The sequence below is a fragment of the Pieris brassicae genome, chromosome 6 (assembly GCF_905147105.1).
Source record: "Pieris brassicae chromosome 6, ilPieBrab1.1, whole genome shotgun sequence".
NCBI classification, from domain to species: Eukaryota; Metazoa; Arthropoda; class Insecta; order Lepidoptera; family Pieridae; genus Pieris; species Pieris brassicae.
Window position 1 is genome coordinate 3,780,532 of NC_059670.1, and position 27,939 is coordinate 3,808,470.

Here is a 27,939-nt window from a genome sequence, read left to right on the forward strand (position 1 = left end):
ATTCAAAAAGGTAAATGATACTTAAACAAGGTGTTATCATAGGTGGTATGAGAAAACAAAGTCACGGGAAAGCTAAATAATACCTATTAGGGAAATCTGTTTTTTTGAAGTTTAGTGAAGAATCGGTTGTCCAATTATAAACTCGGTTTGATTTGTTAAGTTAATTTCGTAACATAAATTTATTACATTTCTCTCAGTTTAAAATGTTTGAGTTTGAAGGTTTCAAATTAAAATACAAACTTAAAAAGTATATCTCCAAATTAAGTATTCACGAAGAGTGAATGTTCAATATTTATGTTTCAGACGTTTTTTCAACCTGCTGAATTCATTTGAAGTATTCAAATTAACCGTTTAAAATACAGCTTTTTAACACGTCCGCTTGTAAAAGCTTTTATTGTAACGTGTGTAAATACCGATTTTTGTGTTAATTACCTTATTGATTAAAAAAATAGGTCAAACAAATTATCACTTTCTTTCTTTTTTTATTCCTTATTTTCCTGTAATTAAAAATCTGAAGCCATTTTAAGCATTAACTAAAATATTTGCGGAATTAAAGAAATCATAATTAAAAACACACTCCTGGAATTATATCTAGTATTGTACTCAAAAATATAACTTTAAAAACAATTATTAAATATTTGCTGTAATTATAAAAAAACACACGATTGGTTTTTCTTCACCAATTAAAAACTAATTACGGAGTTAAGAACGCATCCTTGCCCTGATAAAGAAACCAGAAATTGCAGCTAAAATGTTTATTAATTTGATATATTTAAGAATTACCTCAATGTCCAGTCCTATTTTATATACGTTTTCTTCTGAAATAATGAAAAATGCAAAGTTAAAAAAGAGATTTACCATAATCAAACTAAACACGTGTCTTCGATTTAAAAAAATCAGGTTAACTTTGCAGTAAACTTGTTGACGTGTTAACTTTTTCAGCGGTGGCGCGAACCGCCCCGGGGCGGGCGAAGGGCGGAGTTCTCAGCTATATAAGCTTTGCATCGCTGAAAACTTTGTTATTGAATACGTGCGATCATTTCAAACAAGTAATCCGGGTACCGTTAACTGAGTGTCACTTTCATCGTACATCTGCCAGTGTCAGGTAAGCTCCGTTTTTATAATATCGATTAGGAATAACGCGGGGTTTCTAACATTTTTGATATTGTTTTTCTATACAGCATAACAATATAAAATTAAGCTGTTAAATAATAAAGCATATAACATTAGTAAGTAGTATGTAGGGAAAAGTGATTTTCGTTCAATATATTGCAGTTCAAAGTAAAATACTTCTAAACGTATTTAAAAACACGAGAGCTTTTTATAACTTAACATTCTAAAATAGGAAGTAAGTGTACATAAACCTAAACAAACAGTTTATGTATTAACGAGAGAGATGTAAAGTAAATGTTTGGTCATAAAAATAAGCGAGTATTATTTACATTGTTGATACGAAAGTCGGACTTTTTTAAAAACCATAGTTATTAGCATGAAATACAAGAGATTTTTTAATTAAATTTGATGGATTAAATATTTGAACACTTGAAAAACATGTATTACAGTAATATTTAATAGATTTCAACTCAAAAAATAAATTATTATAAAAACAATAGTTTTGCAACATAAGTTGATTGTTTTAATTTATTCGTATAAAAATATTCGAAGAAAGCCTAAGTAATTAAAATCTTTGTAATTATGTAGAGATATTGCAAATTTAAATGTCGCCACTTCTGAAATCGACTGGAAAATATTTATTTTACACTCGATCGAGCAAAGCAGCTCTGCTATTATCGTAATTACGTAGAAATTGTCTGGACTTCAGAGAATATTTATAATGAAACTAGCTATTGCCCATTTTATTGATTTTTGTATAAAAAGTATATTAAACGATTTAACACTATTTCATACATTGTAAACATTATACCTAACCTTATCATCTTGGCTTGCAAGTGCCATTATAATCCATTACATAGCTTAATACACAAGAAATGTTATCCAACACACAAATTATAGTAATGCCGTTGCTCCGACACATTTTTATCTACTATCATATACGCATTAAGTTTTTAATTCTTCATGTTCTAAAACCAAGACTCCAATTTGAAGAAACTTAGGAATGTTTCGTTATTTCACTTATTTAAAGAAATTAACATTGGATTTGTTAAAAATATATACGATGCTGATTCTAATTAATTACCTCGAATGTAACTGATAACTTTGTAAGAACAACATCTTCAAACTCTTTGTTTGAAGTTCAATAAGTTTCTTGAATCCTGAATATTTAAGTAACTTACATTGATTTTAAAGCTAAGATAAGACTTAATTAAAATTGATTTAATTTGATTCCAATCATAGTCTGTTAGAACAAAAACACGTTTAAATTTTTATATTTAAGATTTATCACATGGTTTAAGTTTTAGCGGTTGATAATACATAGTAGTATTATATTGTGAGTTTTTGTTTTTAGAAGAAAATGGCGGAAAATGCAAAAAGATATTAATTTGTAATATTAAATAATATCTGTCATATGAGATACAAACGAGCTAGAAACATTTTGTTTTGCAGTACATTTTTTACAAGTGACATAATTGCGACTTTTCTAGCATTGTAGGTGTCCTTGATTGTATCATGTCCTATTAGAATGTATAAAAAATGCTAACATTAAAACCGTGTCACAAAGCTTCTTGAATATTAAAGTCAAAAACAAGTTGCAAAGAGGTGTTGCATCCGTGCCAACAGTGCAGTCAAGTGTCGCACGCTATTTGAACAACTATTCAGATTCTATGCCTAGAGGCTACGCCACCGTCTACAAGCCTACGCCGTAGCTCGATATATTTGCTTACATGCTACACAAGTCTACGGACAATTTAGCAGTTTCATCTTATTTAAAGCAATTATAAAGAAAATATACCAAAATCAGAAGTAACTTATTGTAAATACTAAAAACTACTCTTAAGAATAGATGCGATTAGTTGGTGTTTTTTTTTTGTTTTCCCTTTTACTTACTTTCTTACAAATCATATTATTGTCAATAAATTATTTGTGACGTCTACAACAGAACAAGGGAAAACCTTAAATAGATTTACTTGTAAATAACAAATCGAATCTATCCGAAATTAAATATTATATTCAGCACACAGCTGGCGGATTTAAATTGTTGATTGGTAAAATATTACTAATTTATTCTATTACATTCGTATCACGTTTAAATATTTCTTACAATCTATTTATGGAATTGTAATTTTGAAAATATGATTAGAATAAACAAACATCTCCTTGCAATATTTAATTAAAATAATATTTTTGTATAAAATTTTATTGTCAACGTTATGAGTTTCAGGCATTCAATATGATAAAATTTGACAGCCAGCGAGCAATTCATTTGTTTTTTAATTTTGTCACATCTCTTTCATTTCTGTTTGCATACGTTACGCCTTTACTGAGTTCTACCATTATTTATGATTAATTTAATTGCCTGGAAGAGATCTCTTGGTAGTGGTAACGGTGCTATTTATTAAAGTTTTCTGAACCGTTTATTGTTGTGCCATGTGTTAAATTATGTAATTGCTTTTAAAGAAAATAATGACAGAAAATTATAAAATATAAAATTTAGATAAACCAACGATTATACTTAAGTACAAAAATAATTACGAAAATAAGGTATAACTGCGTATCATGTATATTTTTATTTTTATCTGATCGCATTGACATTTACTATGGCAAACAGGTACAATCTCTTGAGAGTTACTTACACATGGGTGCTCCTTTAAACCGTATTAAAAAATACATTACTTTTTAGATCGTGAGCATTCTTTAAGAATGATCAAACAGTACATTATAATAGATTACACCAATTATTTTAGGATAATTTATGCATCTTTAAAATTATTTTTCTCTTTTAGTATTTATAGCTAGTTAATGTAGTAAAAAATGTCATTACAAATATGGACAAAAAATGCTAGCGAATTAACGTTTTAATTAACGTTTGCATACCCAACCATTCAAGGCATCCATTTAATTTTGTAGAGAATTACACAGAGAAGAACACAGCTATGACACAGATTGTGGCGACATTAGTTCACAACTGATTTAAGAAATACTTTTTTGACCTTCGATTGCAGAACATATTTTAATATTTACTTAAGTCTTACCTAACCGTTAATTGATGAGCGTCTATAAGTGAATAATAAAGTCTGCTAGTCTCTTTAAGTACTCGTTATTCTAAACAGTGAAGTGTTGTCTTTGGTGATAAAATCTGGTTTTATGAGCAAATTATGCGTTTTTACCCTAGACCGGACGATCATAAACACATTTTACTATTCCATTGACGCACAGTCCGATTGCATTGCACTTAAAGGCTTCTAAACCAATGCTGTCCCTCTAATGTTTTAATGTAAAATTACGAGACATTTTATGGTATACTTATCCCGGAGGATACGTTCGAAATACTCTATTTCTAGTTATTCTAGTATATATAGAGGGTATTGTAGTTTTATAATTTTACATAAGGTAAGTATTGGCATATACAATTCATATATTTGATTTCAAATTTTTTTTTGGTTATCCCTTTGGATCTGATTTAACGAATAATTAATAAAATATAGACGATACATTCAAATGAAAATTTCAGTAAACTTTTTACAAACATACATTGTTGGTTAAAACAACAATTTAACTTTTGTTACCTTTCTTAAATAAGTAAATTTGGCATATTCATTTAAAAATCTTGATCTTATATAAATACTTGTCTTTATTACACATTTGAATAATATACAGCTTATTTTAAAGAAAAATCGATTTTATAAAAAGCGACGAGTCTTGGCTTAGTCAACTCGAATATTTGTTGCTATATAAGAGTTAATATCGCTAAGTATATCATAATAATATTGAAATAATATTAGACGAACATTGTGTAGATCCGTTATTGTAAATTTACAGCTATTAGAATTAATTAGAATATAGTAGCTTAACCCAAGTTGTATTAAAACAATCGTTAGCAAAAATTTGTTACTTGATAATTTATGCTTATTACGATAGTAATATTGACTGTGCGGTTGGGTCCTAGGTTTTATTTATCGTGAAAAGAATTATTTCCATGTAAATAAGGCTACAAACCGGCTATTTTTTTTTATTTAAAAACATTTAGAATTATTTCCATCCTATGAAATTATTCAAATGTGAATTTATAATATACATTCATTAAAAAAATAAAAATTATTTTCATTTCATACATTTACTACTATAACATGGTTTAGCGGTCATTGCGTCCTCATTGTAAGGCGACGTGTGCCGAGATCGATTTTGTGGTGTGTACGGTATTGCTTGTTTGCGGCCGACCAGCCCTGTCACCTGTCAACTCATCACTTATTTATTGTAGTGCATTCCATACCCATAGCCTATTGTATTACATAGACAATAACATCGAAAACAATTTTAGCGAAAAATTCACTTTCACGGAGTTAAAAGGCGATTTATATCGTAATAATTTTTATATATATTTACAATCGTATATTGTAATGTTATATATGTATATATAGACACAACGATATTTAAACCCCTTTATATAAATAATGTAAGATGGCACGATATATTTTTACGAGCAAAAAAGGAATTTCTATCTCAAAAACACAACTTATACCATTTTTTTAAATAATTCGATTGAAATTAAAGATTTTAAACAAAACATAATTGTTGCATTATTTCCAGTCTTATAATATCAAAAACCTCACTAACGATTTCATTTATTTTCTAAACTGATGTTAGTCCAAGGCTGTTACAAGAGAAGATATTTTATTATTCACGTGCAACATACATTGTGAATGCTGTTTGTGAGCGCTGTTTTCTTTATGTTGATTTTTAGAAATTGCTTACACTGCCACGTAAATTATAATATCATTTATATTATTACGTTGTCGGATGTTATTTTTGATGAGAAAACTACTAATTAGTATGCAATGTAACAATCTTATCCTAAACATACATTAGATATAGTCGTGACACTGTTCCAAACCTATATAATAAAATCGTCTTAGTATATAATAAATAGAATAAGTAATAGAATAAAATATAATCAAACTAATAGTAATAGGATGCTGTAATAGTGCTTAGTTAAAAAATAACGTTTGTTTGCAAAAAAACTAGACACAATTACACAAATTTGTTAAGGCACAGAAATCATACTGAATTTTTAAGAGTATGTTTTTTTTTTACTTTTGTTTTTTAAAAAAAAATACACGCAAAAGGTATTTAAATTAATTGCTAGTTTAGAGTTGACTAAACTTCAAGGGTTTACTTTCTCAACTAATAGGAAAAAAAGACATTTTTTGTTGTATGTTAGTAAGTCTACGCTACGGTATCTCCGAGTTACTGTGCTATAATTATTTCCAAATTAATTAATACATATGCGGTACAGGCAAATTTTATATATTCTCATTATAGTCTCTCAATAGTCTCATTATTATTAATAATCGTCAGTACAACGTGCTTCAAGGAAAATTGTCGAGCCTATCTTAATTCACTTCCTCCTATACGAAATGAGAAATTAATCAAAGAATTAATAAACCATTAAAGAATATATACTTTTTCATGAAGTCTACATTATTTTCAATATGCTAAGGAAGATTTTTGTGGTAACTATTGTTTTTGTGTCCATAAATTTCACATGTATACGTTGTTTTAGATTTTTTGCGTTTGTATAAACGATATAACCACAAAACTTCAACTACTAACCTTAGTTTATTTAATATACTTACACGGTTTTAACTCTGTCACTTATCTATACAAAGCTATAATATTTGTATGTATAGCATTACACTCCAAAAAGGTATCTATTTTATAATAAATACTCAAGTACTATAAGGAACCGGTAAGTTATTCCCGCAAATCGGATAAGCTGACCATCGAAACATTTCAAATTCATTAATTTGTCACCAAATGTGACAAACTGTCAAACATTAAATTAAGATTTATCAATAAGTGAAGTTAACTTTGGTATTGATCATTCATTTAAACAAATCATTTATAAAAGCACTTTAAACCCAAACACTTTATGTTGATTAAGTTTTATAAGCGTTGATAGCTAGACGTTTTTATCTAAGACATACTTCAGTTAATTTCTTTATAATTAGATGAAAGAACAAAAATGCCTTTTGACAGCTTATCAAAAATGTTTATTTTTTTGATAACTTGGCGTAACAAATTGGGCATACAATAAATAAGTAATGAGGATATTGTCTTCACTCGAAGTTTATTTCAAGCTCTGTATAAAAAATAACTCAGCCAGCAATGTTTTCAGTTAGATAAGGGTCACCTAATTCTACTTGCTTGATCACGTTTGATTTGGACATGGAATTCGTAAAACCCTTTGGAATTTATTTAATCCTTATGAATATTTATGAAATGGCCAACAACTCTGCAAGACTATTCAACATTCACGTACGTTTAGATGAATTCATAATGAAACAAATATAATCAATTTACGCGCTATTTGCGATGTGAGATTTAGTTTAAACTTGTTATTTTGAAAAGGGTCGGTCAATAGAGATTTACACGTCCGTGACGATTAGTGTTGGATTCGGGATTATTATAAAGGACTAAAGTAAGGAACATTGTTTCTGTATATACAATGAATAATATAATATAGTTTGTTGCTGATGGGACGTAATTTGTTATTGCCATATCCTAATAAAATTCTCGCACGCAGTTATAAAATCAACATGTTCTTTCATTAATATTATTAACAAAGCATTTTGCTTCACAATATTAATGCTGTGATCTATTGCAACTACTAAAAAGTTTGAACAAATACAAAAAAACAACTACATCAAACCTAAGAAGTATTTCCAACTACTACGAATCGAGTACTTTCTTTTGGAAAAAATAAAATACAATAAAAAGCGTATTATCAATTATTTACCAATATATAGTATTACGTATATATAAACGTTGATGACCCAAAGGGTGACCAATTATGTTCCACGTCGTGCGTGGCCATGGTACATTTAGATGTTATCTTGGGTAACATTTAGCCTCTACCCGGAGAAACGTCTTGAGTTCATTATAACCTAATCCAGTTACAGATAAGCACGTATCCTAGAGATTATCACGTTAACCTGTAGGCCCATAAATGTGATGTCACGATGTAAATCTATTACAAGCTACTTCACACTTCAGATAATCTTAATAATGAATATTAGATCTTAAGCAAACATAAACTTGATTCAAATCAAGTTTGGTATTTGAATATTTGAATAGCGTTAGTTCAATAAATTCTGACAAGGTACATATGAGTTAATTAACGTTCGTACTTGAATAATCAAAAGTAGGTTTGACAAAAAATTTAGGTCTGGTAATATAAAGAGGTAAAAGACAAAGTGCTCTCATATCAAGAGGGCAGGCGATCGCTCATCTACGATGGTTTACTGAGCAGGCCTGGACAAACACTTGAGACTTTCCCGTTCTATTGTCCTGGTATACCGGTATTCTTTTTTAGAAATTTACCTTTTCTGTTGATATAAGTAATTGGCTTCGTAGGATATATTAACGTTTAGTTTTATTCCATAACTAATAATGTTGAGAGATTTTATTTCCCGAAATCAAAAACTTTGCCAACTATAACTTTTTCTTATCTTATATAGAAGTCGATGTAGGGTATAATTAAATGCGTTAAATATAAATTACTTAAAAGTTAGAAAATTTGTTTCAAAATAGATACCATTATAGTTATGTGTAGTTACTCAGTTGTTTACCCATGTCTAACATAAGCGTTTGCGATTGTAAGTCTATAAATGAAGCAGAGGCTAATATAAAGGCAAAGGCTTCTTTTATGTTTGAATAAACAATATTATTCGGCCCTCCGGTCTTTGATTATTGACTATATTCCGAACATCTCACGCTTCACGATCCGAATAAGCTTTCGTTAGCGCTATTCAACAGGGAGCTTGTCAAAACTATCCCTTGACGTTTTAATGTTTACATTAACTTCTTCATAGTAACTTTTACCATTATTTAAACATTTTACCTTTAAATCTATACTAATTACCCATTAAATAATCACTAAATGTTATTTATTAATAATATACAAAAATACGGTGTAACTCAAGGAGTTAATCTGTAAAAGTTTTTTTTAATATTAAACAATTAACAGTAGAAGGTTAACATTGCAATAGAGCTTCGTCGTATCAAAAACTTCCAACCTGTATAAATCCGAGTATATATGCTTCTCTGTTAGACCGTCGCCTCGATATAGTAAAAAAAAATTCTTCAAATGCAACGTAAATTGTAAATGTTTGTAATTCGTTTAATAATCATAATATTTACTCTTAAAAATTTGCTTTAGATTTTTAATACAATTTCGCCCCAGAGGTATGTCAATTACACAAAACATACCACTGTTTTCATTTCTTTTAACCGCTCAATCAATACCGTAGTTGATACAAAAAGGGCCTTATTCAAGCGCAGATAATAAAAATGTATTGAATGTTTTATTAAAATTCAAGAATGAATATCTCAAAAGTATAAAATGAAGATGGCATGAACGTTGAATGGCAAGTCGATACCGGACATTACATTCAATACAACATTCCGAGAGCTTTGTAAATATTCTTCAGTAAATCCAATTCTTCAGACAAATAAGCTGAATAAAAAATAATTTTAATGCAGGTATGTGGGTATTTAAATAACTCATCTAGGAAAAAGCGGTTAACGCGTGAGGTTCGATTCTTGGCAGAAATATTTTATTGTAAATAGATAGTAGACAGGCGTGATTGAAATGAATAAATTCATTATGTTTGTGTTTTATGCCTAAACAAAATTGTTTGTCGTACAATGGATCAATTATGATCTATAAAATACGTAAAGGTGTTCGTAGCGGTGTCGTCTTAAAATAGGTCTAGGAGGAATGAGGAGACGAACTATAATTAGCTTTCTCGATAGGTGACAGGTCGATGGCGTAAAATATAAAATCAATACAACATCACCGCATTCAATTAGTGTTGGGATTTCCTTTGATTGGCTATAGACGAGCCAATTTGTGGGCGCGCTCGGTTTATGGCCACGTGCGTTTTATCTTCCAACATTATGCTTATTTATACAACCTTCATCAGTTGAATCCATAGTTAGTGCTTGGTATAAATGGTATATTTTGTGACAAGAGAATGTTCCATACATATTGTATTTTGTTTTTATATTTTCAATTGAAAAGGTTACAGGTACTAAAGTTATCCATCATAGTTCACTTATACAATACATAATTCGACAGTTATAATATTATCGTATTACTAATTTTGTAATTATTGTTTATTTCACAATTAACTAACAATCTTTTTGTTTTGTTAAGTTCAGTATTAATTATGTTAAATCCATAAATGTTAGTTTTATTATACCCAATATTATTTAATAACAATAACTTAAGTATCAAATATCATGCATGTTACAATTAGGACAATCAGATACTTATGAATATACGTTATGGACATGATACATGTATGATAGATATACATGTGTGAAAATATCATGAAAATAAGAAATCTCACTGCTAACCAGATCAATGCAGCTTCATAACAGTCGAGTAGCCTGCAATATCTCAGCCCACTCTTTGTATTTCAATACAAATACTTCTTCAAACGTCGATGGTTTCGCCAAGCATCCATAAAATATACACTGCAAATAATTCCCACAGCAAGGATTTTAAAACGATTTGGCAAAAGGTCTCCATGGAGTTGCTGAAATTGTCCACCGAGTTTTTTTCACAGTTTTATTGTAAACCAGACACAATCTATTAACAAGACCATTAAACGATGAGCACACACGTGAGACATATTAAAGGAATATTTGTTTCTAGACAACTGTGTACTGCAGGGGATTTTAGCAAACAATGCCGTACCCATTATTTTGTAAAGATATAGTGTATCTTCCATTCATGACGTCACATCACAATTCAAGTGACACAGGGTCAAATTTTTTATGGCGAATGTTGTAGGTTTGTGACGAGTCTTTTAAGTAAAGACGGGCATAAAAAGTTGACAAAAACCGCCTTTGAAATGATTCAATCCTGTTAATGTAAGTTCTGTAATGTGATTCTTCCTACGACTTTTCTTAGCGTTATCACTTTTTTATCCTTTTACTGTAATTGTCTAACAGATTCTCTTAACGTTGTGTTAGGAGTAGTACTATGACGCCCCACCGTTGCCTTTGGTGATGGAGCAATAACTAAGCGCATATACCTATCAAAATATAATCAATACTCTATTAAGTTATTTAAATATTATTAAATACAAAGCGTATATTAAGCGTTATCTCGAGGTGTTGCTACGTCAAATCCATTATATAAATTTGTCTTGAACGAGCTCGAAAATTACATTAACGCAACCCTCATTCCATGCGAATCACTAGCCTAAATCAGAGCACTTGGTAGAACCGAATACATTGCAGTGCGATGGAGAGAATTGTATGGACATTCTCTGTGATTTTACCAATGATTTAAAATAAAGAAGTCGAGATTTATATTATATCTTTGTTCTATTCATACACTCATCCCTGAGGTTGTAGGTTTCAACGCCAGCTGTGCACCAATGAACTTTCTGTCTATGTGCGCTTTTACATTTACCTTTACGTACATATCGAAGAAACCGGAATGCCACAGAGCCAAAAGCCGATGGCGGGTGTCAGAAATAGAACACTGAACACCCACATGTCTATTAGAAAAAAAAACAAATGAACTTAATACGCACATCTAAGGGATGATTGAAAATATTCAGATTGAAAATATTCTTGCGCCACAGGTTTAATGAGCACGCACAAAGTGTTATACACATTTTAAAAATATATGTTATTTGTGATTTCTATTTTTTTAATGTGTATAACACCTCTATTTTCAATTCCTGTATTTCTTTCTTAGAAACGCAATAAACACGTCAGCGAAGCTTGTCTAATTTTGTTAGGAAATTTAATCTCGGGAAATGGGCGTTAATTTTTTGGCGGTAGTGATAACCTGCCTTGTAAGTAAATTATTTTATACGGTCATAATTAAGCTTCTTTTTATTTGAAGTTTCAAACTTGAATACGGAGTAAATGCTTCATTTATGTAGATTTAACTGATGTCATGTCAATTTAGAAGACTGTATTATTTTTTAATCAGAGATAATTGGTACATACAAAGTTTCGCTTTAGTGATTTATAAACATTATTTATAAAACGGTAATAGTTCTGATAACTAATTTATTAATAGGCTATGGACATGTGCTCTTTATTATAAGCGCGCTTCTGTATCAATGTTCTACATTGTCTACGGTGCTACGGAGTTGCGGAGTTTTGCATTTAAAATAACATGATTGACCCAGTTTTGGAATTAAATATTTAATTATATATGTTCATTGATATTTTTCTTTGATTGTCTAGTGTATATATGTGTAACCATATGTGGCTTTTATTATGTTCTTTTTTGTCTTTACCATAATATGTTAATCACATAGCAGGCTATAGTATATAAAAGAAAATTGTATATTATCAGATACAATTTTCTACCAGTGTGCAAATGAGTGTAAGCTAAGATATGGGTAGGTAGTTTTTGGAATATTATGATTAGTGCATTGTATGCGTATGTCCCTGAGTCCGTCACACTTTGATTTTATCAAATACAAAATATATCACCTAACTATTTAGTAACATCGTTGGCAGCAATAAACTACTACCACTTCGTTAGTGTTATACTGCTGAGAATTGCCGCGGCATGCCGATCCTTCACTTGGGCCCCATATCAAAGGGATAAGCCGCTACGGACAAGGATCCAGGATTCAATTTCACCGAACACTTTGGGTGATCCTGTTATCAGATTCGTCACAAAATCGAATTTATATCATCCTCCACTTGAATAACCTGTTAATGTGATTTTAAAAGTACCTATTATAGTGTTTCCTATTCGATGTAGAAAAATTAAGTTTAGGATAGTAAAACGACAATATTGTTTTTTTTTATAAATGTATACTTAAATAGAACTTAAGCTATGATTGACTGGAAAACGCTAAATGTACGTAATAAAAACATTGATGAATTATTAATGTTTAAAAGCCACACTGATATTGCTGAATTTCTTTTAAAATAGACGTAAAATATATTTATTTTATACAATCCTTTTACTTTATATATCATAATATTCATTTTACTCTAGATAATTTAATAAATGGATCTTAGCTTTTAAGTTTCGGTTATTTTCCAAAAGTCGTTCGGTTTAAGCACGTATTATTAGATTAGATACGCTGGGAATCAAAACCAAAACTCACAATGCAACACGTGGTTATAATTAAGTATAATTCCTGTTATAACTGAAAAATATAGCTTAAAATTGCAATTTCATACTTGCAGCCAATGTCAACAGCAAATATCTTAAATGTTAGGACTTAGTGACCTCTCAATACCTTCGAGTATTAGTCAAATGGAACCAGCACTAACTTCTATCGAATCCGTCGATATCAATCCTTCAAAACTAATTAAACTTTAGTGAAACGTAATGAAGGCATAATTTCCAATGCGATTGGCATAAACCTTATAGCTTTGAATTAAGCAGGATATCCGATCATAAAAGTGGGTTTGGTTATTTAATTTTTTTTAAATGACTTCAAATTAGTTATGAGGTGTTCATTATTTAAAAATTATTATTTTATAACAAAAATGATTTTAGGAGTACTCTCAAAAATATAAGCCAAAAGTTTATAGAAGGTAAAGTTGCGTGAAAGGCAACATAGTGTCTACATAGTGCACAGGTGGAGGTCGCTTCGACAACCAATTTGCCGGTTCATGGATCAAAGACGTGCCGTGAATCATCGCTATCCCCTAATATAGGCATTACTATGCTTGTACATCCATATTTATTTCCGATTTATCGAGGATTAACTTCTATGCATAACTAATAAACTGTATTATGAACACGAGCAATGAGCTAAAAATTATAGTTGGTGAACCTAACCTCAAAATAGAATGTATAAAAACCAAAAATATTTCCCATAGTATGAGATTAACAGCTTTTTCTACATAAATACTTATTGATACAATTACGTTTCTTTAAATTGAATTCCCGTGTAAATTATTTATATATACAGGTTGTTAATACTAAAGTCAAAGTTAAAAATCATTTATTAATTTAAGCAACACAATGTACAGTTGTGAACGTCAAAAAAATAAGGGAAGTAGAAACTTAGCAAAATCACTACTTATAAAAGCGCAGATAGCAACGTCTAATCGATATTTTGATTTTTAAAAAGCAGACAACAGTGCTACGACGCCTTTACGAGCATCTGAGCTGAAAAATAACTAAGACAGAACATTGTTAAACATTCAAAAAACCTTTATTCCTTTTTTAATATTTGGTCGAGTTAAATTAAAGTATTAATGTGGATGTGAGCACGAATTTCATGTGGATGTTAAATGTGACACATTGAAAACGTTTATGCTAAACTAGAGTAATCCAACCACAACCCGAAATTAAATTGAAGGAACTTACATCTCAAAACTCATGTGGGTTTTTGTTTTAGTTCATTTTGTATTTGCTCATCTGAATTGAAGTGGAACAATTGTGTTTGATTCTGAGAAAGAAATTCACCTACTAGATAACATTACATAAAATTAGTTGTTATACTAGCGTGATAATTTTTATGATTGAATATTTATCTGCAGCAGCTTTGTTGGCCTAGTGGCTTCAGCGTGCGAGTCTCATCCCTGAGGTCATAGGTTCGATCCCCGGCTGTGTACAAATGGACTTTCTTTCTATGTGCGCATTAACATTCGCTTGAACGGTGAAGGAAAACATCGTGAGAAAACCGGCTTGCCTTAGACCCTTAAAGTCGACGGCGTGTGTCAGGCACAGAAGGTCTGATCACCTACTTGCCTATTAGATAAACAAATGATCATAAATCACAGATACAGAAATCTGAGGCCCAGATCTAAAAAGGTTGTAGCGCCATTGATTTATTTATTTATTTCAATATCTATCTACCAATAAGCTCCTCCTGTTGTGTGAATCTTCTGATTGTTGGGCTGCTTCACCTCATCCACCAATTTGTAAATAACGTTGTGTCTTTTCACTTCTATGTATTTCTGCTTTATCTCTTTGGCTAGAGAGGGAGGTATATCCACGTTGAATGCGAATATGACTGCTTTAAATGATTCCGCTATCTTAAAATACCAAGCAATGACTATCTATATTTCTTACTTTCTTTCACGACATAGGTATTTATACTTAACTATACTCGCTTCACATAAAGTAACATAATATAAATTTAAATAAAGCGAAACAATTTTCAGATAAGTTATCTGTTTGTATTTCGGCGTTTGTTAGCCTTTAAAATAACATACTCCGAGCAAAGTCGTTGGCAGAAACTAGTGTCATATTAATACTTCATAAAATGGTTGTATTTATTATTAAAATGTCCTATACCCAAATCCAAACATGATGAACGATCGTCTAAACGATCAATCAGTCTTTTGTAGCAAGTGTTGCTTTTTATAAAGCCGATAAGAGAATATAAATGAAGATCTAATATGCCTTTCAAATATATTAAGTTTAAAATTTTCTTATTGACTTTTTGTTCTGTATTTACACTGTGTTATACATCTATATCCCTGTATCGGAGTAAATCGTAATTTTAATCTAAACTGTTCATATCTTTACATAACGTGACGTAACTTTAATTCATTTTAGTTTCTCAGAAAACTCAATGTTAAGACTCAGAATTGATAATTTCATATTTAAGAAATGACAAGGATTGTTAAAAACATTAAATAAACAAGTGTTTAAAATGATTCAACAATATAACCTTGTCTTACAAGAAACGATGCTATATGAATATAACCTGTCGATAACGCTCAAGCATTCATAATTTGCTTTATGTAATAGGAGGCAAACGGGCAGGAGGCTCACCTCATGTTAAGTGATACCGCCGCTCATGGATACTCACGTTGCCAGAAGGCTCGCAAATGCGTTCCCGGCCTTTCAAGAATTGGTACGTTCTTTTCTTGAAGGACCCTAAGTCGAATTTCCAAGGCCTTCGCATATTACACTTTTATTAAAATGGTAAATAACCATCACTCATAACATAACAGAAACGTTTTTGGCTATAAAAGTCTGAGGCTATACAATATTGCGGGATGGCATAAAAATAATGATTTTACATGGAACTGGATTTTATATGAAACTTTGTTGAAGAAAGAATACTAGGCTCGAACAATTTGTATCTTGTGCTGTCCAACATTCTTTTGTGAACGATAAGACCATTAATATTCCCAGTCAAGATATTGCCTGTTATATGAATTGGTCCTTTTTGAATATTGCCTTTTCGTCTGACTCTGTCCCGTATCATATACGAAAGAAGGAGAGAAAAAAAATTCTGAAGGACTGAGGTTGGACTCTGTTACGCAAAAGCTACAGATATAGACAATTACTTATTGGAATATTAATCAATAATTATAATATTTTAAAAAAGAATTAGTCTATGAAGTGTTTAGCGGACTGAACCTTAGGTAACGTCTACCCTTTTACAAGAAAAATATATTTTTCCTTAATAAATAATATTAATTATAATAAATACTATTTTAAACATATATATCAAATATACAATAAACAATTTTCTCATTACTATATCAGCATAAAACCTAGTAGTAATAATGAGCTTAATGAAAAAACATTCATTTGTTTGACACGTTAAAAAACTACTACACCGACGAAATTTAGCGATCTATCACGGAATTGCTGACTCTGAAGCGAAAGGTCGCAAAACGTATGCGTGTTAAGCTGGGGGCAAGACAGGCCCAGTGATAACCGTGATTAATGACGTCACGATATCGGCAGCATTCGCGTGACATCGCACCGTTAGTATTAGCCTGTTGAATGTTGGAAACGTGTTGCTTAGGAATATTGTCTGTACACGAGTAGATATTTGATTAGAACTTTTGATACAAACCCAAATTCATTGAAAATTTACGTTTCTATTTTTTTAAGCTTCTCATTATCATCACTTCCAAACCTTTCTTTGAGACTTTGATTTGATTTTTCTTTAATAAAACAAAACTAGATATATTTTTCGAAAGATAGGACAAACCAAAATCCTAGATGTTACCGACTTCAATTTACAAAGTTAAAAGAAAAGTTGAAGTTGAAAACTATTGCCCTACTTGAAATATTTTATTTGTAATGTATTCTTATCATCAATACTTACTCGTGCAGGATTCGTGGCTATTATAGATGCATACAATACATAAAGCATTAAATGTTTTAATTAGTACTGTCTATAGATAACGACATGGATGAAAACAACCGTTAGTATAGGCATTATTACATTTGTATGTTTTATTTCTTTTTATCCTTCAACCAATATTATGTTTAACATTTTTAACTACATATTTTTTTGAAAAAAATCAATAGTAAACATTTTCACGAAGTTTAAGTTTAGGCTGATAATTATCGGTAATAATTATAAAATGAGTTAGGTAAACATTTTTATAAATAGCATACGTTTATGACTAATGTCTTTCAAAAATAATTTTAAAAAATAGTTTATGTTATGAAATCTCTATCAGTCCTATATATGCTATGTGTATCTTAAAGTATGCATATATATATATATATAAGACTGATACAGTCTTGCTATTGTATCTATGCAAATACATTAACTTTACCGGATTACTACGAGATGGGTTAATAATTAACAAAACAAACTCCTTTTCATCCAATATTCATATGCATTTCATTTGTTTCAGCTATGTCCGGCAATTTGGTTCTTATCGTGGTGCTGTGTGCTGTTGGGTTCACTTCGTCTGGAACTGCGCAAGCAATCTCGCAGTATGACGGTGAGTTATCACATTCGTTTGCACATAAATTGTGTTTCTCCGCAATTGAGGTTATTTGACGTATATGCGGGATTAATCTCAAGCGCACAATGTGTTGGTAGCTTGTGTTTAATGTAACACATATTTATGGTAGAAATATTTTTCTAAAATAATATAATTAAAAAATTCATACACACGGATGTGCATAGTCACCATGATTGTATAAATTTTGATAATTCTAAATGAAGCGTCAAGTTTAGGCGGCATTAGCGCTTCAATAGTACAATAATCTTAAATCAAAAGCGCGTGAACTAATCGGATTAATCTAAAATGATTTTGATATACAGGAGCCATGGTAAGTGCTGATTATCCACTCAAAATTTTACTTAAGAGAACCAACTACTTCTAAAAAATAATAGTGAACACAACTTATATTATAAATGAAACTATATATATGTAATATATTTTAATTAAAACAAACAGTAACATACATCCGTGTGATTTCGTATATAAGTAGTAATCTAAAGTTTTACCTAAATTCCTTACATAATTGATCGTTAATTTTAGTATTTTTAATTCAATGAGTGATACTTTCGATTGAATGTTAAATGAAAAACAACAAAAACTAAAACAGTTATTTAGATTTTTCAAAATTTCAAAATAACATAGAAGTTTATTATGAACATATCAAAAAGATTTCTGTTTAACATAAATCTGTATAACGTTTAAGAAAATAATACCAATAAATATTATTAACGTTAAAATTTATTAATTATTATTAACGTTTGAACTAAACTTTGACATTATTTTATGTTCTTAATAACACATTGTAGACATTTATCTAATGGCTATTTATATGGCTGATTGTGCGGATATTTGTAATTGATAGATCTAACCACTGTAATACTATCTTGGCAAATAAACGATTATTATTATTAAATTACAAATATATTTAAATACAATCTTGATTGAAAGGAATAATTTAATCGTAACAGAAGGTCATTAATCAAAACTCAAGACGGATTTCAAAGTTTTAATTCGTTAAGTAGCATTAAACTTAGGGCTTACAATTATTATTAATGGTATTTCTTAAACAGATAATAAATTATTTTGCGGTATTTGGTATCTATTTTTAATATCTATCATTTATCTCATATCATTCTACAAAAAACAGAACTTTCAAAGAGTACATTCTACGTAAGCATCAGCTACGATCCTGTGAAACCTTTTATGCATTTTATTTACCACGAAATAGATATTAAAGGGTCCGTCAGTCAATAAAAAATAATATGGACAGGAAATTCGCATTATTGGAAATCTTAAGAAAAACTTTATAGTGCAGTGCAGTATACAGCAATAGCGCTACAACCTTTTAGGTCTGGGCCTCAGATTTCTGTATCGGTTCCATGATTGTTTATAAAAGGTAGGTATGTGACAAGCCTTCTGTGCCTGAACACACCGAGTTTTTGGGGCTAAGGAATGCCAGTTTTAGATGTTTTCCTTCATCGTTTGAGCGAGTGTCAAATGCATACATAGATAGAAAATCCATAGGTGCAACCGGGGCTCAAACCTACGACCTCAAGGGATGGGAGTCGAACGCTGCCACTAGGCTAACACTGCTCAGCAAACTAAAAACGAAAAAGTTATAACACTCGCTTGTTGCTTGTAAGGAAATTCACTGTACCAGCGAATGTTAGAACTGGGACACGAACCTACGAACCCAGGGATAAATTAAAATTAAAATATTTTTTCGAATGTACAACTTTAATAAATTTAAAAACCAACGTATGGAAGATGTGTAATTACTTAAGTCATGCCAACAATGTGCGTCATATTTGTCAGGCATCATAATAACGCAAACAAAACATAGCTTGACTCGTAAATCTAAACTACGTGCTCACGTCACGTTCCCCATTAACTGTCGAATTAAATGACATGTTATTTAATGGCTATAATATAAGGCCTAAGTAAATGTCTCAATAAAACTGTTATAGCGATTATCTTGATACATTAAAGCTATAAACATCAAACAATTACTCAACTGTTTGATTATTTTTTATTAAACTTAGCAATTGTTATACCGGAACAAATCAAAGTGAAATGAAACGTGTATGAAACAAACCAAGGTTAATATTAACAACTAATTTCCGCCCGTAGCTTCGAGCGCGGATTTCGTGTATTGTGGCAAGCTTTTTTTGCGATGTTTTCAATATTAATTAATTTATTATACTATATTCATTTATTCATAAATATTAATGAATTATGCACCTTAAACTCTGGCCCACCACCATATTAATGAGCCGTATTTAATTCGTTTAGTAGTTTTTGATATCAAACATATAGAACTTTATTTTATAATATGTAAGGATAAAAAGTAATAATAATAAAAATGTCTTTATTTTCTCCCATATGACATTGGCAACAAACAATAAGATTACAGTAAAGCAGGTATTGGGAGACTGGTTTCTAGACTTGGTAAGAACCAGTAAAGATCGTTATAGTCACAAGAACAATAATTTTGTTAAAAAATAAATTACCGCGTTATTTTAAAGTACACTAAAGTACTAAACAGTCTTGTGTGTCAGATGTCAAGTTGTGGAATAGATTTAAATAATTTTAGGTAGGTGCACTTGTAATTGTAGCTCATTAATAATTTGAAGGGTTTTTTCACTAGAAAAAATCATTGTTTTGAGAATACAACCTGTACCTTTCTATCGGTGAACAATAAAAAAAATATCTAAGTCACATTTGATTCGAAATTATCGCAATAGTTAATGTTACTTACAGTACTGTTAAAGGCTGTATTTCTGTATTGTAACGAAGAGATAAGAGGAAATCCAGTTCCAAGGAGCTTGAGGATTAGCCGTTATTCCGTTGCATTGCGTCTTGTCTATAAGCCAGCCGTCTTAAAACAAAAGTGCTTTGTATTTAAAAGTGGAAAACACGACATAGAAACAATCTTGTATAAAATTGTTAAAGGACACCAGGAAAATGGAAAGTATGACGTCACTTTAACAATTTATAATAGATTTATTAGCAGCAAATTCTGTGGTTACATTCCTAAATCAATGTGGTATGATAGTCAACAATTGATTGGCTTAAAAGCCTTCGGGTTCCATACAGATTGAGAGAAACATAAACATTATTTTTGCCTAAAAGGAAATCACAACCGTTACAATAAAATTGTAATCCATAAGTTAAATATAAAGATGCTATTTTAATATCAAACGAAATATAACATATATATTGTGTATTAAATGACTATCATTATATCTTTGTTATTTTAGTGTAGGCATGTTGGAATCTTTTGAAAAAGTTAAATTATTTTAACGACTTGTACCAAAAAAACTCTTTTGAACGCGATTCCATGAATATAAACATAATTGTGGAGTGGAGAAAACTGTAATTCTAAATATAGATCCTTTTTGAAGAAACAGTTACCATTAATAAATTAAATTTTACGGTCTCAACATTTACATATTTAATACTCCGTCAATAGAAGCTGTGTGAAAATTTCGAATAGAATAACCTTACAATTTAAACCATTGTTAATTAAATTATTATAAATCTTGTTTACTCTTATTAAACATAATTTTACAATCTTTTTAGTTTGCTCAGCAGTGTTGTCCTAGGAGTGTCCCTCGTATCCCTGAGGTCGTAGATTCGATCCCCGTTTGCACCAATGGATTTTCTGTCTATGTATGCATTTAACACTTGCTAAAACGGCGAAGGAACTACCATGTGGAAACCGGCTTGCCTTAACCCAACAAATTGTGTCAGGCAGAGGAGGCTGATCACCTACTTGCCTATTAGATTGACAAATAATCATGAAATAGATACATCTAAGACCCAGACCTGAAAAAGTTGTAGAGACACTGGTTTTTTTTAAGTTCATTTCCCGGCGAACACTCCTTAATTATCGTAGTGAGGTGGCACGATAGCTTCGAAAAAATCTGACTACCTCTGACCCTAACCGTAGGGCTCCGCCTGTTACCTAAGGTTTTAATCACTACTTATATGTTAGGGTATAACTTGTTAGGCTTAGGGTTGTTAAGTTTTTAGTTCTCACTCTCTCATATATTTAGTCTGCAACTCGGATTGCTATATTAATAAGTTTCTTATACTAGTATGTACATCGATAAATATTACTTTAATATGTATTTATATAGACAAACAAACACAATACACTATACACAAGTAATACATGTTCAAATATCTCAAATGATGAAACAAAATTGAGGAAAGATTTATTATTCATTCAATAAGCAATAAGCTTTCGCTTTTTCAGTGAAAGACGTGACGAAGCGTCGAAATCGGCTTATATTGTCACTGGTACAATAAATATAAACAATTAAAAATGGAACGATGATGATGATTTTTATATTTATTTTATAGAATTTGTTTGAATTACGAAATACTTTTACTATTTATTGTTATTGGTGTCAAGAAAATACTCACCGTATAGGTCGAGGCCGATGGAAGATGTTTTAATACTTTTACGAAACGGTCATAGGTACGAGAAGCGGAACATCCGAATTGATAACGAAACACACTTTGTAATTTCTAGGCTCAAAGATACCCAAGCGGGGAATTCCCCAGTTCAATACGGCGAAAGGGATGATTTGAAAAGTGTGATCGTGTTGCAATCGAACTGTACCATCATTTCATCTTAAGTTTTATATTTTCACGCCACATAATCATAATTTAAAAACAAAATGCTAATTCTGAAAAAGAACTGTTTAAATCATTAAGACATTGTTTATACAGTAATTGTATTACAACCAAAATGTATAATAAGATTTATACATTGACAATATCTAAGTTTATAGTTTCTAAGGTATGTGGACACAGTTAGGTTTGATAGCAGTTCGATCAGAGTTAGTTCAAAGTATAACAAGTAACAATACAGTTGCAATGCATTTCTAATTAGGCTTACGAGATACAAGTTAGTGTAGTTGTAAATTATTCATATAAACCCCCAATGGAAGTGATACATTGCTGTGTCGCTAATAGTTTTTAGATAATTATGTATTGGCTGACCTTGGTTTGCGTGAAATTATCCTGATATTGCTTAATGTTTTCTTTAAGACTCCTTCTATTGTGTACATTAAAATCAGTAAAAACTAATTCGTGTCGCAAGATGCCGCCAGTCGTCAAAGATGATCATAATCGTTAAAATATGTTTTTGCAGTCTGAATTTGATAATACAGTATTTTAAACTAAAAAACTTAAGGATATGTACAGTTATAATTAATTATTGCAGTTAATTTCTTAACATTTTATGACTTTTTTATACATCGCGATTATATGCACACATCACCTTTAAGTCGTGGGATAAATAAGTACCTCGAATGTATTGTTGTTTGGTAAGATGCTTATAATATTTGTCACTGTTTTTTTCATCCAAGGAATTGCTAATAATGAGGTTTTATTGCAGTTTCACCTTCGCTATCGGAAAGCCAAAGCAATTGGGACGCGCTAGGGGGGCTCTACGCTCTGTTAGCGCAACACGATGCTTTGGGCGGGCATGCTCTTGCGCGCAAATCCGTTAGATCGCCATCAAGACGCCTGCGCTTCGGCCGCCGATCTGACCCTGACATGCCACCTCAAGCACCAGTAAGTTAAATACCACAAAAATTGCCCTTGCCTACAACGACGTACATAGAATTAACAAAAAACCACATGTTATATATATTCTTGATACGTTCACAAGACCCATCAATACTGAATGTTGCCGGTATCTGTAACATATATATATATATATATATATATATAATATTTTAATCGTATTGTGGACTTAAAGTACAAAGCGCCGAGGTCTATTGATGTGACGTGCAAAATATTAAACTCATAGATATTTATTAACTACTACTAAAATATAACAAAAGAACACAGTAAACACTGATTAATTTAATTAAATTCACGTTCTGTAATTTTTAGCTTTTGTACCAACTACACTTCTTATGTTGGATGGAGTTAAATTGTAGCCAATTAGAGAAATAAATTTAATTTATAACGACAGATAACTAATAATAATCAATGGCGCTATATCCTTTTCAGTATCTGTTTCATGATAATTTATTAATAAGATAGGCAAGTAGGTGAACAACCTTCAGTGCCTGACACACGCCGTCGACTTTGTTTGGTCTAAGGCAAGCCGGTTTTCCTTCACCGTTCGAGCTAATATTAAATGCGCACATAGAAAGAAAATCCATTGGTGCACAGCCGGGGGTTGAACCTACGAGAGTCGTACGCTGAAGCCACTAAGCTAACACTGGTTTTTTATAAGAACAAAGCTCTAGTCAAAATATATTTACGTCATCTGCTAACATTTTTATTACAACTCCGATTTTATTTATCTTATCGGCACGTGTAAGGTATTGGATTACACGGTATATGTGCAATTATGATAGGATAACGATACCTTCACTATCAATTTCTTTGTAGTAAATTACTGTTGATAAGGAATAAGATCCTCAATGCGGATCTTAATTGAATATCATGTATTTATTATTATATACTGTTTCTTTAATTCCAAAATCAGATCTATATTTGCTATTATGTAATATTTCAAGTTTGCTAGATGGCTTACAATTATTAATGTTAATTTAGATACATATTATTAAGAGTATTGAATAGTGGTGTTAAGAAATTTTGGGTCTCTTAAATTAAATTTTTCCGACTCTGAAACATTTTGATATCAAACATTTGTCATGCTTAAATCGTTCGAATTGGGCCTCGGATTCCTGTATCTGTTTAATATTTTTTGTCTAATAGACAAATACGTCATCACCGCCACCGTCGTTTTTCAGGTCAAACTAGAGTTAAGCCAACAGGTTGCGCTCATAACGCTTGTAAATGAGGGAGTTAAATAATGTAATAAACACCCTATACCATACCTTCTACAAATCTTCTAGTTATCTTTTCACACACCATGTTTATGTTGATATTGTATGTGAACTTAATTCAAATTTTTGTTATATTACGTATTTAAATTCCAAACTAATATTCCTATAACAGTATATATTTCTAAATCATTATTTGAGTCACTGAACACTATAATTCAAGGCTTGTCCAGCAGCGGAAAATGTTTCACAGAATTCACACGTTATTACGATCATAGTATACACATTCCATATCCATCCATATTGTTACAACGATAAATTTACCTACTTGTGTGCATATTTACGTTTCTGTATAGTGGACAACGATAACAACTTTAAAACTTAATTGTATAAGACAATTTATACAATAAAACGTGATAACAAAATTAATTAGTTAAAGTTGATATATGAGAGAACGTAAATGTACATAAATTGAATTTGATTCGTGTAGAAATTTTAGTGCATTTTAACAAAGCCAGCGAGACAAACTAAACAAAGAAACGTCTAAATATGTTCGGTATAACAAGTGTTGCATATATACTCGTAACCTCATAAGTGCAGTGTAATGATATAATATTATACATAATGTACACTGAGAACAGAGTACTAAGGTAGAGCTCAGGCCTCTACAATTTTTCGCCTTAGATTTAAAGTTCACAATGTAACTTACTTTAAAATAAAATTCCTATAAATATCTAATTCCGCCTTTATTCCAAGTATTTAAAAGCAATATCGATGTGGATGTAATCCGGATCACGACAGAATAACACGGTAGCACAAAAGATTTTATTGTATGAATTTTCTATACATCCTAGGAATTTGCTACGTAATTCTTCTATGAATGTATTATTGCGTAAACATATTTTTAAGAGGTATGAATTTCATTGATTCTTTTAAAATTGTTGTATGATTTCCAAACGGAGTTTGAACAAAAAAAAATACGTATTTTACTTCTGGATGTATTTAACAGTGCTATTATTTTTATAGTTGGATGAAATGGATGAGCTTCTTTCCCTGCGTGAAGTTCGCACCCCTGTGCGTCTACGTTTTGGCCGACGTTCTGATGAACGTGTTGTTCCACACATCTTTCCCCAAGAGGTATATTATATGAAATTGTTTTATTAAAACCAAATCTTGCAACATTAAGCCGAATACGGCTAAATAGTTCTAACTTTTACGTTATACATTTTAGTCAGACGTCCTAATTTCGATTCTCAGGAAACCAGTTGTTTTATGTTATACACATGACTTGCGTTTAGAAATATAATCAGTCCAATAGACGTAGAAAATATTTTTATTTTTAAGTTGTAGGACAAATTTCATACTTTTAAATGTGTATGTAATTTAAACTATAAAAATCTTGATCGTTTAGTTACGATGGATCTACCTATTTTACAATGAAAATATAGCAAAAGATACAATACAATAGCAAAAGAGCTTCCTAATAAATCTAGAAATCCCGCTGAAAATATACTCTTCAGCATTGAAAGATAGCTCTGTAGAGGCTTATCCGCCTTATTGATCCATTCCATAGCCCATAAACTCCGACGTATCTTGTAAAAACCAGAAACGAACATATTGACCTTAACAACCCTCTATTATTAGATACACCTGAGTTTATGTGTTATTTGCGGTATTCTGAAGCTTCTACTAGTTCATTTCAATTGATATTCCTAAGCAGTAGTATAAAATTATTATAATTCGAATGAATATATAGTACGAAATCAGTTAACCATTTAATTATATAAGATACTTACTCATTCCCTAGGTCTAAAATCAGAAGGATTTTCCAAACTCCTCCTTCCAAAAACCTTCTACTTCGCGAATTTAAAGGATTGAACAGTGCTTATCCAGAGCTGGATTTATTCGGTAGTGGGCTGATCGGTTTTAGAGAAGGCACTGTTGCGTGCCTATCTCGAACCTTATACCCTGTTTTGCTAAAAAAAAATCTACTTTACCAATCTGCAAATCTTATTGTATGCTTATTTTATCTTGTATATGTTTTGGTTGGATCTTTTAATTTTTAATTTCCTTTATGAAACACTTATTTTTACTTCCATTATCAAACAATGTAATAGATTTTGTAAAATATGCAGTAGATTTAGTACTATGTACGATGTAGTAAACTTTAATAAATGAATATATATATAATGATATATGGGTCAGTAAAAATTTTACGAGTTCGGAAGTTATGAGTTTAAAGTTAAGTTTTTAGTTAAACAAAGCTTAAAGTAGATATTTTTCTTAAAGTTTCATTTGTTTCAACACCTAATGGTTACGAGGGATTTGTATTATAGTTGAAACGTGACAAGTGTAGTTTGTTTCTTGTTATCGCTATTGTTCATTTTATTAGCGTTGTTGACTAGTTTTCCTGTTCAGGAGCAAGACCGCGCCGTGAGAGCACCCTCAATGAGGCTTCGCTTCGGCCGACGATCAGATAACAACATGTTTTTACTTCCATATGAGGTATTTTTGATATATTGGTTTTGGGTATTACATTAATACGTTAGGGATTTGTTTAGAATCGATATTTTAATCTAAGAGAGTATTTTTAATACTTCTTTGTTACAGGCACGTGGGAAATTTCCAATAATTACTTTTAAATTAAGATTCTTTATAGAATAGAATTTCTTTATAATTTTGTCATGTCCTTAATGCCTTTATTGACTTTGACACTTAGTTCTATTTTTTAAATTCATTACAACAGTTCAACGGAGCTTATAGCTAATTTATTGTTTTTTTTTCTTCAGTCGGCCATACCCAAGGAAGTGAAAGCAAGCAGCTCAATTGAAGACGACAGGCAACAGAATTAAACCGAAAGAGAAATAACCATATCTCCGCTCCAAATAAAATTGTCAATCTCTTAATATAAGAAAGTAATGATTTATTGATCTACAATTTTAAGTGTCTCTTTAATCAATTTAGATGTTATTTCATTAATCTTAAGCTTTGTGTACATAATCGTATAGATATTGTTAATAATGTTACTTGTAGAGCAAATTTATTTTATTGCTTTTCTACGCAATAATACGGGTAAACAATTTTTTTTGCTAAGTATACAAAGACTGTCTTTTAGTTTGTAAAAAGTGACGATTTTTACATTTATAGAGCTGGGCAATGTAAAAATTCCTCACTTCACTTTTTACCTTCTAGCTTTTTGAACTCAAATTTTTGTATAGTTTAGTAAGTGTATAAGTTGAAATATAAAACCAAAGATTCAAAGTTGTTTTAATTGCAAACC

The 27,939-nt window shown here is 30.7% G+C and overlaps 1 protein-coding gene across 1 annotated transcript; it reads left to right on the forward strand.

The window, feature by feature from the left end:
• Positions 1-1,038: 1,038 nt before the first annotated feature.
• Positions 1,039-27,886, forward strand: LOC123711057 (short neuropeptide F). The gene is made up of 6 exons (XM_045663456.1): positions 1,039-1,105; positions 17,746-17,835; positions 23,252-23,430; positions 25,686-25,796; positions 27,078-27,164; positions 27,449-27,886. The coding sequence occupies exons 2-6, from the start codon at positions 17,748-17,750 to the stop codon at positions 27,509-27,511; spliced, it is 528 nt and encodes a 175-aa protein (XP_045519412.1). The 5' UTR covers positions 1,039-1,105; positions 17,746-17,747; the 3' UTR covers positions 27,512-27,886.
• The last annotated feature ends 53 nt before the right edge of the window (positions 27,887-27,939 follow it).

Coding starts and splice junctions, on each gene's coding strand:
- LOC123711057 (XM_045663456.1), top strand. CDS start 17,748: ATGTCCGGCAATTTGGTTCTTATCGTGGTGCTGTGTGCTGTTGGGTTC. Junction 23,431..25,685: donor ACATGCCACCTCAAGCACCA/GTAAGTTAAATA, acceptor TTATTTTTATAG/TTGGATGAAATGGATGAGCT. Junction 27,165..27,448: donor TGTTTTTACTTCCATATGAG/GTATTTTTGATA, acceptor TTTTTTCTTCAG/TCGGCCATACCCAAGGAAGT.